We start from the raw sequence: 13541 nt of genomic DNA, 5'->3' as shown, positions 1-13541 counted from the left end.
CATGGTATCTCATTTGTTGAAACGTATCAATCAGGAGAGCATTGGTAAAATGGTGCCAATCTACTGGAGTCCTCTGTGACCACAAGATCCCAATACATCTGAAATCCTAGTTCTACAGAACTGTCATCAGACCAGTGGCATTATATGGAGCAGAGTGTTGGCCGATAACCAAGAAACATGAACAAGTCTTTAACGCCATGGAAATGCAGATGCTTAGGTGGTCAATTGGGCTAACAAGGCATGATAGAGTTACAAACATCGATGTACAGAAGACCCTCTGTGTTGCTCCAATTCAAGAAAAGATACAAGAAGCACACCTGAGGTGGTAGGGACATGTGCTATGAAGTCTCAGTAGCGAAAATAGCATTAGCACTCAGCCCAGAAGGCAAGAGGCTGCGTGGAAGACCAAAGAAATCATCGCTGGATCAGATAAGGAAGACATGCATGCAGCCAATGTCACCAAACAGGTTGCAGCAGACCATGCAAAATGGAGGCAATAATGCAGAAAAGCTGACCCTGTGAGCAAGCAGGACAACACCTAGGCTGGACAAAGAAGACTGATTACTTTCTGCATGTGACAACAATCTCTCATATTCTGGGCTATGGGGTAGGGTGGATAGACAGAAGCCCTTTCTCACGAGAAAAAAAAAAAAAGAAAATCCAAGCTCAACTAAATCACCCAAAACCATGTGGCAATATGTGTTATGGTCTGATGAGACCAATTCCAAAAGGTGTAATAATTACATAATTCCAAAAGGTATGTTTAGTGCAAAATAGCACATCACCAAAAGAACACCATACCCAAGCTGCAGCATGGTGGTGGCAGCATCATGCTTTTCTTCAGCCAGAACTGGGGCTTTTATCAAAGTGAAGGGAATAATGAATAGCTACAAATACCAGTCGATTTTAGTGCAAAATATTCAGGTGTCTGCTAGTAAACTGAAGATGAAAAAGAATTTCACCTTTCAGCATGACAATGACCCAAAGCATACATCCAAATCAACAAAGGAATGGCTTAACCAAAAGCAGATCAATGTTTTTGAATGACCAAGCCAGAGCCCAGGCCTGAATCCAACTAAAAATCTGTGGGGTGACCTGAAGTGGGCTGTGCACAGGAGATGCCCTTACAATCTGACGAATTTAGAATGTTTTGCAAGAAAGATTGGGAAAATATTGCCAAGTCAAGATGTACCACGCTGATAGACTCTTACCTAAAAAGACTGAGTGGTGTAATAAAATTAAAAGGTGCTTCAACAGAGTATTAGTTTAGGGATGTGCACACTTATGCAACACTAGGTTATTGTAAGTTTTTTATTTTTACTATTTTTCCCTAAAATGTTTCTCATTGTTTTTCATTTAATTTTTATACGTCGTAATTTCACATTGATGGTGGAAAAAGTTCTGACATGATCTTTGTTTCATTTTTTTACATCACAAACACCTGCCATTTTAACAGGGATGTGTAGACTTTTTATAGCCATTGTATTTCCTTTAGGTCTCTCTCTCTCCCTCCTCCTCTCTCTGATTGGATCACTCTCTCTCTCTCTCTCTCTCTTTCTCGGATTTGAGATTCGTGGTATAAATGTATATATGCCATACTTCGTTTCACATTTTAAAAAGTGTTAGATTATTACATGGGTCTTAAGTAGCATACTGTAAAATCTAGCTAAATATCGGAAACAAAAACATAACTGTGGGTTAATAAATAAAAACAAATCAGAAACCTTAACATTTATAATAGAATTATAATACTGCCTTAGGATTTTTTTCTTATTTTTGACACTTAGACTAGAAATGAATACTTTATGCTTCTCTTATTAAATTGGTGCTGCTAAGTAGCATATCAGAGCCCTGATAAATTTCTAGTTTCTACACACCTTGAATTCAATGTCAATGCCATTAAAACGATTGCAATCTTCCGGTAACTGTGAACGGATGTCTTCAGAGCCAATGAAAATGCATTCTAGGTAAGACCATGTATGTTGCACGTGGAACCAGGTGGAGATAACTATGTCTGCAATGGACAGTTTCTGCTGCCAACTTGACACATCCTCCAGGAAGTGGGCAATGTATTTGGAAGTCAGGAGAGTCTGCAGCTGCACCTGGTTGTCCTGTAATGTCTCCACCAGCATCTCATTCTGCTTCAACAGCATGGTGCCTGTGCGACCATGGGGGTCATACTCAAACACCAAATCTCTCCAAGTATTGTCCAGCTCATGCAGTACCTACAAAAAGATATTTAATGCCGTGTACACCCATTAATAATAAAGATATATTTATCACATATGTGTGGTAGCAGAGCCCTAGATAGCAGTAGAACAGTGAAAGAAGCAAAGCAAGAAGATGAGGCCATGAAAATCTTTTAAAATTATTTTTCCCAAATGTTGAATTTACCTTTTCCATCGCCAATTCCTTTACAGCTCTGTCAACAATTCTAATGACTTCGTCCTCAAATTTATGGAGGTTCAACTTCAATAAGTCTTCAAGTGTAGTTTTCTCTGACATTTTAAAGTTCACCTATAGAAACAATATAGGGTCATTCATGAAAGATGATCAAGGAAAGCAGTTCTTCCAAAATGCATGCCTGCATACAAATGGTTGAGTTTAAACCACCTCGGTTGCCATCATCAGCTGCTGCCAATGCCTGTCTCTGATGGCTGGACTCTGAAGATCTCCCACTGCCCGCAGAGATGTTATCATGTTCTTCACCATGTTTTCCAAGCCTGTGAAAGCATCCCATCCTTTCATTTCTTTATCTAGACCCTTGATGTCTTTGGCATACTTCTTGGTGTCCCTAACCATGTCATCTACATTTATGTCTTTCCAGGGAGTTCTTCTCCAGGCATCCATATGTCCTCTAACCTGTGGCATAATAAACCTTCTCATATATTGCAGAAATTTAAAGTCTATCTGTAAATACTTTATAATGGATGTTGGTTTTTGTGAAATTTGTGTGATCTCTACCAAATATATCATGTCCCATAATTCCTTCAGCAAAACAATGTCTTTTTGACAAGCTTTCATCTCCTTGTCATCTGGGACATTCACTTCAAATAAGTTTGCTAACTTATACAAGCGCTCCTTTTCAGCCTCAAATGCAATGACAGTGTTCTGAGCCTGCAACATAAAACAAAACCTTTAAATACTTGCAATAATGCAATGATATTAATAACACTTCAAATTTGCACCTTGGGCTATATAGGTGCTACTCCAGTACCTCTGTCTAGCAGTTTGATGTAACCACAATATGTCACACTGAAATTTATGTTTTAGGCTGCAGATGTACTCATTTGAAACCAATATTGAATGCATAAATATGAAACTATTAATAGTATCATCCCAAAAGGTTTTTTTTTTCCCACGAAGATTGGAGGAGACAGCATTTTACTCAAAAACACTGCTTTCTCAAGTAAATTTTTATGGATAAAATTATGAGCAACTACTTAAGATGAGCCATGAGCATAGCAGATAAATGCTCAGTCAGCTTATCCTTTAAACCACAGGCATTTTTTTCTCTACAGGAGAGCACACTGAATTAACATAGACATTATCATTACTTTATTCATTTAACAACTCAAATTAGTGAATTAAATGTGTGATAAAATTGTCCTAATTCTGTCAGCATTTTCTATTCCTGATTGCTTTTCAAGCTTACAGACAAGTGCTTGTGTTTAAAGGTAGTGGTCTAGATGCTACTGAAAACCCCAGAGGCGTGATCTACATAGAGGTAACCTGCATAATCTGAATGGCGCACTCAGAAAATCGACTTGCATGACCATATATGTAACCAGATACTGAATACATGCAACTTACCTCATGTACATGGTGCAATTCTAAATACGGACCCTGGTGTGCAAAATTCTAGTTCAAAAATATTTTGTAGAAAGAGGAGCTTGGGAAAAAAAGGAAGTTTCTAAATTTTTACCTTATCAAGGGCTTCATAGGGATCCTTACAAGAGTAGAGAAACAATGACTGCTGTTCAAACTTCTCTCGAAACTCAAGCTGCTTGATCTGTATACAAAAATGCAAATAGAAATTTATTTTAGCTTAATACAACATAAAATGCTAACAATTATTATTTTCATATACCTCAAATTGGTGGCACATCTCTTTAATTTTATTGCCTTCCTGCACTTGCAATGGAAGAAGATTTTTTTTTACTTGAGAAGCAGTATTTTTCAGATTATTCCAGTGCTCTGGTAAATCCTGCCAATTTAAGAAACACACTTAATAAACAGGAGAATAAATTACATTTTAACCAATTATGAATATTTCTTATTATATGTGTCTTATTTAATTATATAATTAAATATGACACGGTGACAATGACTATTTTGCCTGTAATTGTGCATGGACTTCATCAGGAAGCTTCTCTCCATACTCTTTAAGGAATTCAATGGTGTCCTTCAGTGGGTCAAACATGGTGTCAGTGGCCACCTGTCGGTCTTTCACTCTAAATAGATGTCCCATTACCTCCATCAAGCTCTCATCATCTCCCTCTACTACAATCCTAGTAAGACCTAACTTCACCTCCTCAATAAAAGCCTCCAGATCCTTCAGGCTAAAATTCAGAAAGGCACAAGCTTTAACCATCAGCTCACTGCTGGTTACATTATTAAATTCACTCAACCAACTGTTCCATTTATAGATAACCTGCCCTTACATGCTTAATGTTATGATTCATTTTAATGTTCTGAACAGTACCTATTAGTAACATTGTCGATAAGATTCTGCTTAAACATCCAGCTCCATTTTCGGATTATATTGAGGAGAGTGTGCTTGAATGGCCTGATGTCAATCTGAAGCCACTGCTGTAATACTTTTGTGTCCTTCAGTTTTTTCACTTCAGTGTAGAGGTCTTCATAGGTGTCAATCTAAAATCAGAGATGTTGTATCAGAATAGTTACACAACCTAGGCAAGAACTGAAATGTCTCTGCCATTAAGTATACAGCATGGTACACTCTCATTACCGCTCCTTTGAATTCTTTGAGTGTTGGTGGGTTTTTTGGGATATTCTCATAATGACGGGCTACAATGTCATCATGTGTGAACACTTTGCCATACATTAGGAACAGCTCCATGATCTTATCCTGATCATCTTTCCAGAGATAGGCATACTTATGAAAGACCTCATTATAATCCTGAGCCTCCTTCATTGCATTCAGCACTTGATTCGTTACCTCTTTACGCATGTCTGTTAGCTCAGTCATTTCTTCAAGTTCCACCTATACAAGCAACAGTTTTAATATGTGTAACATGCCTGGGATAAACAGAACCTTGCCCAACAATAAAAACAAATAAGTATACATTATTTAGACTAGCATATGTGCAATGAGACATGTATTTACCATGTAACTGAATCTGTTTGTCATCGATATACGTGGGATAAGTGTGGCAGTCACATAGATGTCATAAATAAGGTTTTGAACAAAATAATAGAGGCCATCCGAAATCTCATAACTGAGAGATGGATGGAAGGCAGTATTTCCATCCTCCAGTGCAAAAGATACTTCAAATAAGGGATATTTGGTCTGTTCAAACAAAATAAATAAATAAATAAATAAATAACAACATTCAACAAACCATTATGAAAGTCTGTTATGCTTAAAGAACCCTGTGAATTCCTGAGAGTCCCTACCTCTGCACACATATTGTTAACTAGAAAATCAAGGGACACATAGATGACCTTGAAGAATCCATCACGAACTTTATCATCAATGTAGTCTGCATACTTTATCCAAGACTCTGAGCATTCATTTGCCCTGAATATCATTTTATTTTCCTGAGGATAAAGAAGAATTTTGTAATATTAATGTACATGTTTAACACCTAAATAACATTTTAACAAATTTGTAATATTGTTGTAAATTCGATGTATCAGTACTGCTATCAAGGCGTGAATCTTCTCTCCAGATTCTGTAATGCTGTTATACTTCTTTTGTAGAGCAACAAGTCTTCCATCTAAATCAAGAAGTGCCTCTTCTTTGCTGTCTTTTCTTTCATACATCTGAGTCAATATCCATTCCTATAAATACATTCCATAGTCACTGTTGCAAGGAAAGGTTGATGAATTTATTTACAGTATCACTGTAATGGATGATCACTTACATCCATTATGTCCTGTATTGTTTTAACATTAGATTTGGCCAATTCAATCCTGCTCTGGACATCATGCAGAGTGTCTCTCATTTTCTCAATATACTCCCATATACCTGAATAAAACAAAAACATATCTGGTTGCTAAAAAAAGTGCCTGCAAACACAGCAGTTCCTTTAAACCCACCTCAGTAAGATAGTTTGTATTTTTACAGCAGTAAGCACAACACCTGGGACCTATTCTCCACATCATAACTAGTTGAGCTTCTCCAGGTGCCCACTAGTGTGGATAAGTAAAATTGAGGTTCAAGCACACAGTAATAAGTTTAATCAGTTTAAAGAGCAGCAACAGTGGAATTATTTTACAAAAAAATTAACAAATCATGATCATGAAGGTTATTATCTCCTATTTTGATCAAGTCTAAGTCTATACAAAAGTAATTTTTCTTACTAATGTGTCTCCCGCACCAAAAAAAAAAAGTGTTCTACAGTAAGTTGACATTAGACTTACATCATGTGCCATCACTATTATTTATGGGCAAAACATATTTTAGAGTGACAGCAGGTAGCACTGCCACCTCAAAGGGACCCAGGCTTAAACCTGAACTCAGATTACTGTCTGTGCGGAGTTTCGCATGTTCTCCCCATATACATGTGGTTCTCCAGTTTCCTCCCATCTCCCAAAAAACATGCATGTGGATTGGCTACTATTGGCTAGGTGTGAATGAGTGTGTGGATGTGTGCATGCTTGGTGCCCTGCAATGGACTGGCAACCCCCCCGCGCACACACACACACACACACACACACACACACACACTTTTTCTTTTTTAGAGCTGGCAATGATGAAAACATTGACAACAGAAATAGAAGCCAGTGGAGTTGCTCTTTCATACTTACAGCCTATAAATATATAGTGTAATTATGATGGCAATAAAGATTAACACCCAACCTTCACTATCCCAACAGAGGGAGTTTTCAGCACGTGCTAACTCTTCATCTATGTTCGTCAATTCTTCCTTAATTAGTGAAAACTCCACAGGTAGAAGTGTAGCCTGAACCTGAAAAGTAGTAATCAACTAATATAAGCTCAAACAAATACTATGTTTTTAGTTAAAGTGACAAAATACAACGTTTCATCCATACCTGATTGTACCCAGATGCAATGAGGTTCAAATTGGCAACATATTTTCGGAATGTTTCATGCTTGGCAAAAATATCAGCTGCACAAGGAGGGATACCCTCTTGTTCTAGTATTGTGAGGTATTTTACCTCCCTCAGCACAGCCACAAGCTGAAAAGTAAAAAGAGAATGCCCAAGACCCATCAACTATGCTATGAATAACTCTGAATTGACTGTTGCACTGGGCAAACTGCACAGGATTTAAACCATTTAAACACTTATACGTGTGTACATTTCTTTTCTTTTGGCATCATATTTTTTAAAAATAAACAACAATACAAACCTGCTTATTGAAATTAACTCTAAGGACATTCGTTTTTTGGTTTCTTTGCAGCAGTGGTTTGCCCAAGTTGAACTTGCAATCAATATCTACTTTGGCACTCCATTGTGCATAAACCCGATCACAGTAATTATGCAACAGGTCCATCATCTCATCGTATTTTTGGCAGACAAGTTTCACCTCATCGGTGTCCATATACCTACAAGACAGTTTAATTGAGATAAAGATACATTACTCCATGTAGTGTTCCAAATGTTCCAAAATCATTCAACCTGTAACCAGAAAAATGCATACATACATATGATGAACTGCCTTGATGCTCTTCGCCTGTGTCTGCAATCTGTCTCTTAATTCTTGGGCCCATTTCAGTTGTCCAGCAACAGGTGGCATATTCTTAGCAATGGGAGGGGCACCTTGACATATTTCCAATGCTGCCATCTGAGCATCATAAATTAGCTTGATTCTATCGAGCTCTAAGCTGAACATTTCAAACAATTTCTTGTACTTTGAGGAGATCAGCGACAGAAGTAGAGGTCTCTCCAGAATAAAACCAAACATTTCAAATAGCTGTTGTTTTAAAAGAATAAATGTGAAAACACAAGAGGTTAGCAATCAGATGAATTCCGCCATTACTGAGTATTCCTCAATTAAATGTTTAATGCAGCTGACCTTTGTAGCTGACTCTGGGAATGCACAGTCCTCAAATGCTTGACAAAAGATTGTCCCAAGCCTCCGCTCATAGTCTGTAATGTGCGTCTGGAACTCTTTAAAGTCCATCTCAAAGCTCTGCATCATTGAATAGCATCCTCATATTTAGCATATTTCTCAGAATTTGTTTGTAAAGAATTAAACATGATTGGCTGTGCTTTTATAGGAAGTTAATCAATGATGGGGTAGTGTGATGCTTCGCTTCAGGCCTTAAACACGCAAAAGTTGATTTTCCAATAAAAGCAAGTCACAAAGTGTTTTATTTCTCTTATACAATGGTATGTCTGTATACTCGATTCCGACTGGCTGGAAGGTGTGCGTTCAAACTGCTGAATGCACAGGTAGTTCCAGTCAGTTTAATCACCGGTCTAAGTTAATGCGCTGCCTATAAACAATTGTAACCATAGTAATATACAGTTAAAGTTGCATACAGTAGTTAAACTCACAGTTTCATTAGACGCGGTACAGATGCAGTAGAGATGCGGCACAGACGCAGGTAATTCACACAATCTCTCTCTCACTAATAACTATTTAATAGAATTCAAATAAATGTAATCTTATCACACTACTTTATCTCAGTGTATGATTTAGAGCAGGCAGAATTCTAGATCTAACGACCCATATATAAAATAACTAACAAACATTTACTGTTATTTCCATCTTTTTAGTCAAATTTTGCACTGCAAACATCAGTGACAGCTTTAACTTGTCAATGCTGGCAAATGACCACGGTATGAGCGGGATAGTCCATGGCTAAGCGTGCATTACACGATTTTAAAAGAAACAACTTAAAAGAACAACTTTGTTTCTGACCATTACAAAGGCACTGGAGAGCCCTTCCCTAAATGTTTAATAAATGTCCCCTTACAGAAAGTTCCAACATACAAGCAATTATACATTTTTCTTTGTTAAATAACAACATATTTAATCAATGAATCATTAGATTTGGATTGCATGGAACAACTTATTAGAACTAGTGTACATTAATATAAACATGTCACTTGCCTCGCAGAAGTCACAAAATTATGCAACGTATCCTGACCAAGCAGAACTGCATATTCAACAGTGCTGTGGTATAAAATAGTTTACGTTTTGCTATCTCATATCATTTAAGGCACAATCTACAGGCTTTATGACCTTTATGACAGCTCCATTGAAATGATTACACAAGACATAGAGAAAAATAACATTTTATCTTATGAAACCAGATCTACCCTTCTCCTCCTGCAATAAACTTCATCGGGTGTCACCTCAATATCCCTGTGCTCAAAGTTTAGCTAGCTGACTAGTAGCTTTCAAACAGAAACAGGAAAAATACATGATTCTGATTGGTTAATCCTGTTTCTCACCATAGCATTTGGCATCTGGGGAAGTTAAATATAGACTTGTAATAATTACTTTGTTGATCTTTTATGAACATCATTATAGAGCGATAACTAAGACGAAAACATCTTATTTGATACATACTGTATATAATCGTCTGTGCTGTATGTTTGTTATTTTACTATCCATGAATATCATTTTTGACTGTCATAAAATATTTCAAGGTGGGAGGGGTTCAAACCCAAAATCCCCCCATTTCCATACCTCTGTCACAGTGTAAGCAAAAGTAGCTTCAGTAAGACTAATTACAAACTTGCATGCCTACCTTATCACTTGTGTCTATTGGATCATATGTGCATTCAGCAAAGATCTTTATGAGCTCAAGAAATTCTTCATAAATGTGGAGAACTGAGGCTCCCAGAGCACCTCCTCTTATACCTTGTAATGCAACTTTCTCCAATTTCAAAAACTCTACAGAGGTTTTGTAGACCTCCTGGAAAGCAAAGATTTTGTGATTACTTAATGTATCATTGTATCTTTGATCAGATTGCTGTTAATATTATAGTGTGGTTAGACATATTGCTTTTTATTTTAAGAACAGCATATGAAACAATAGATCTCAATAAAAATTAACCCGAACCTCAATTGTTTGCAAGCGCTGCAGAAACACATTTAATCTTGTAAACACAAGATGTGAGGGGAAATCCCAGCTCTTTGGTGTCCCATTCTGAAAATGATGCCGAAGAGTATTACTGAGCATGCTTGTTCAAGAAATATAAATTTGTTAAAATCCCTCAGAAAGTACCTTGAAGTATTTGTCCATATCCAGGTTACACTGGTCATAGCTTGCTCTAAGTGTAACTAGAGCCACAATGCTCAGTTTGATTTTTCCAATTGTTTCATCAATTTCCCCCTCTAGACCCTTCATAACTTCATCAGGACCTAAGAAATTTCTTGTCTACAAAACAAAGTGAGAATAATTTATTGAAAAGTATGTGTATTTGTTCACGATTACAGCAAAAGTGTAAAATCCATATCCATACCATATCAATGTATAAATTGCAAATCTCTTGTAAGATGACTATGATCTTTTCAGGATGACAGTAGTATTCTGAATTAGCCCAAATCAGAGCCACTGTGTGCATCATAGATCTAGTGTATGAGGGCAACTAAGAGGAAAAAATATAATAAAAAGATAAACTAAACATACAAATTGTATGACATCATGTAATTACAGATGAGAAACTTTTTTTTTTTTTTTTTTTTTTACCAAAGAATACTCCAACTGTTCAATTTCATCAAGTCTCTTTTGCAATGGCATGAGGTAAATGACTATATCCTCAGCTTCTCTTAAGCCTGTGGAATTAAAATAAGTCAACCCTCATCATGGTGTGACAGTATTAACATATAATGTGATCAACTTGAGCCACTGGGTAAGTTTGCTTGCCTTCCTTGACGTCTCTGTAGAGATTTCTCAGTGCTGGCATATAACTACTTTCTGCAGTTTCAAGAATTTCCGCCATTTTCAGCACCTTCGGGTTCATAAGCTATGGAAAAGAGAAACAAATTTTCTGTTATTGTCACTTATACACGCACCATGGGCTTTGACAACTTGTGCTTTTCAGCACAGCTGCTTTACCTATTTAGATAGCCTGACCTTATTAAACATACCTGCTCATTTATATATTCCAAATTCATTAATCTGTCACTCCAGAAATCAAACTCTGCTTTTGGGAGTGGGTTTAGTCCATCAAGTATTGGTTGAGCTGAGACTTTACTCAGAACTTTTGCTACTCGATGGGTCCAGTCAATTATCAATGTCTCAAAGGCATGCATTAACTTGCTGTCGATGCAATGGGACCATCTAAAATAATATGAGAACTCTGTTAATACGGTGAAGCATGAATATTTCCTAGGCAATGTTTAAGATAGAATGCTTAAATTTTGGATTTATAACCCCTATACACAGAGCAGAACTAATAGGAGCAGCATTGCCAGGCAAACAGTAAATGCATCGTGTATTACATGTGTACATGATAATCAAAAATTAAATGAATTAACAGACAAAATGGTGTATCAGTAAAAATAGCTCCATTGCTAACAACAATAAGCAACTTTAAGCAACAATACGGACGGGAGGTAAAAGAAAATGGGCAGGGATTACATCAAATTAAAAATCTGGAAAAAAAACAAAACAATAAAAATTACTTAAAGTTATTTAAAAATTATTGCATCATGTAAGGGTCAGGTAGTAGACCCTAACAGGCTTATTTTTTCATACACTCTTAAATCAGAATAAAACATAACCTGCACTTTCTGAAACATTTTATTTAAATATGCATATGTAAACAAATTATGTTTTCACAACTTTGCATGTAAAAGAATCCATACACTTTTCAACAAATGGATTTAACTCATAATTAAATTTTTATTATTTATTTGTACATACATACAGCAGTTTGTTAAAAGTAATACGAAGAAATCTTTTTTTTTGTACTACGTTTTAATGCCAAATGTCACATAAGCCTACCCAAGATATCAACAAACCATGACCACCATTCCTGTGTCAAAGTCTGGCTTTAAGCCAGATGAAACAGTGTGTGAAATTGTGTTAGAGCTCGGCCTCTGGAGGCTAATAAAACATTATTACGTAAACAGTTGATCTTTCAGCACGTATCATTATATCAACTAAAGGCTGATATATAGTTGCTGTTAACTCTGTGTACGTGTACACAAGATGGCCGCCGCACGTGTCCTGCGGTCATTTGGCGCATCACTTGGGCACGTCCTCAGAAATGAATGCGACGCTTCCGCGTGGTGAAATACTAACGCACACAGTGGAGGCAGTACAGCACCATGCGACACTGTGTCCCCAGATTACTAAACAAAGTAAACACCTCTCAGACTGCATACTTACACACTATCCTAGAGCATCATTTTGAGCACCAACCGGTTTACTATTACAGATAAGGAGCAGATATGCTTTACTTTCACCACGCGTGGGCGCGCGCGCAGCAGCTACGCGAGCGGCATTGTTCACATACTCGCTTGCGGATCTTATGCACATCTGGAGGATTAACTGCGGCGTCCACTAGATGTCATGTCAGAGCCAAACCATCTCTGTTCATCTGGTTTCCAGGCAGAACTATATCTTTACATATGCGATTTCATGCACAGCGATGTTAAAGAGACTGTATATAGACTGGCAACTCTATCAGAATCTATCACCACGTTTTTAAGCCTCTAGTCCTTTAAAAAAGAAATGTGTCCCACAAAAGTAGGCTTGAATATGTTCAGTACACACAACTGCTTAAGAAAAATGTATCTGTAACTTAAGAATCTCGTTCCTGGTTTCTGTACAGTTGTTAAAAGGTTAGTGATTAGTACTTGCCAAATACACCATATCAACTCTATCATCACATTTGCCAGCCTCTGGTTTAGTAACAAAGATTTTATGTCTCAATGAAAGTAGGGTATGTGTTTAGGAAACTCCACAGCTTGAGATTTTTTTTAAACTTATTAATCTCATCTCTGAATTCTCTACAGTTCTTTAAAATGTGGTGATTAGTACAGACACAAATACACTGTACTCTATTGGGAATCTATTTTCACATGAGTTGCTGAACTGCCAGGACATGGATACGCCACTATCCCAATAATCATTACATCAGTTTAAAACTCCTGCGTGTGTCTCAGTGACTCTGTGCTTGTGCTGAAGCAGACCTGTACGCAGTTTTCTCAAGGGAGTCTGCATTCTCAGGTACCGGGAGGAAGGTCCTTCCTTTGAGTCGATCTCGTATCACAAATAGCTCATTCTTCAGCATGTGCGCTTGAAGAGACACGTCTGGCCCTACGTCGATCTTCTTCGTGTCATCTTTCTTTACGCGCATCGAATGAACAACCTATGAAGACAATACAGTATAACTTAGCTGCCTACCGAGCTTAACGAGTC

The 13541-nt window shown here is 37.2% G+C and overlaps 1 protein-coding gene across 2 annotated transcripts in view; it reads right to left on the bottom strand.

Annotated features, from left to right (window-relative positions):
• The window catches only part of LOC113527468 (dynein axonemal heavy chain 17), a 41893-nt gene that overhangs the window by 26480 nt on the left and 1872 nt on the right, over window positions 1-13541 (bottom strand). The window contains exons 2-27 of one of the 2 annotated variants that reach the window (XM_053238621.1): window positions 13313-13491; window positions 11261-11453; window positions 11037-11136; window positions 10860-10945; window positions 10633-10758; window positions 10395-10547; window positions 10230-10316; window positions 9915-10082; window positions 8228-8344; window positions 7857-8125; window positions 7562-7757; window positions 7243-7389; window positions 7049-7157; window positions 6111-6214; window positions 5887-6027; window positions 5641-5784; window positions 5351-5533; window positions 4973-5227; window positions 4706-4875; window positions 4340-4562; window positions 4091-4207; window positions 3926-4012; window positions 2965-3117; window positions 2614-2862; window positions 2395-2517; window positions 1878-2225 (exon numbers count right to left, since the gene is read on the bottom strand). In XM_053238621.1, the coding sequence (XP_053094596.1) occupies window positions 1878-2225; window positions 2395-2517; window positions 2614-2862; window positions 2965-3117; window positions 3926-4012; window positions 4091-4207; window positions 4340-4562; window positions 4706-4875; window positions 4973-5227; window positions 5351-5533; window positions 5641-5784; window positions 5887-6027; window positions 6111-6214; window positions 7049-7157; window positions 7243-7389; window positions 7562-7757; window positions 7857-8125; window positions 8228-8344; window positions 9915-10082; window positions 10230-10316; window positions 10395-10547; window positions 10633-10758; window positions 10860-10945; window positions 11037-11136; window positions 11261-11453; window positions 13313-13491 (4227 nt within the window). Of the gene's footprint in view, window positions 1-1877; window positions 2226-2394; window positions 2518-2613; window positions 2863-2964; window positions 3118-3925; window positions 4013-4090; window positions 4208-4339; window positions 4563-4705; window positions 4876-4972; window positions 5228-5350; window positions 5534-5640; window positions 5785-5886; window positions 6028-6110; window positions 6215-7048; window positions 7158-7242; window positions 7390-7561; window positions 7758-7856; window positions 8126-8227; window positions 8345-9914; window positions 10083-10229; window positions 10317-10394; window positions 10548-10632; window positions 10759-10859; window positions 10946-11036; window positions 11137-11260; window positions 11454-13312; window positions 13492-13541 lie in introns of those variants that run through there. The other variant, XM_034309192.2, reaches the window with a different exon arrangement.

This window comes from Pangasianodon hypophthalmus, chromosome 12, assembly GCF_027358585.1.
Source record: "Pangasianodon hypophthalmus isolate fPanHyp1 chromosome 12, fPanHyp1.pri, whole genome shotgun sequence".
Classification (NCBI taxonomy): domain Eukaryota; kingdom Metazoa; phylum Chordata; class Actinopteri; order Siluriformes; family Pangasiidae; genus Pangasianodon; species Pangasianodon hypophthalmus.
Note: the sequence above shows the minus strand (reverse complement) of the source record. Positions and strands in the feature narration are given on the sequence as shown.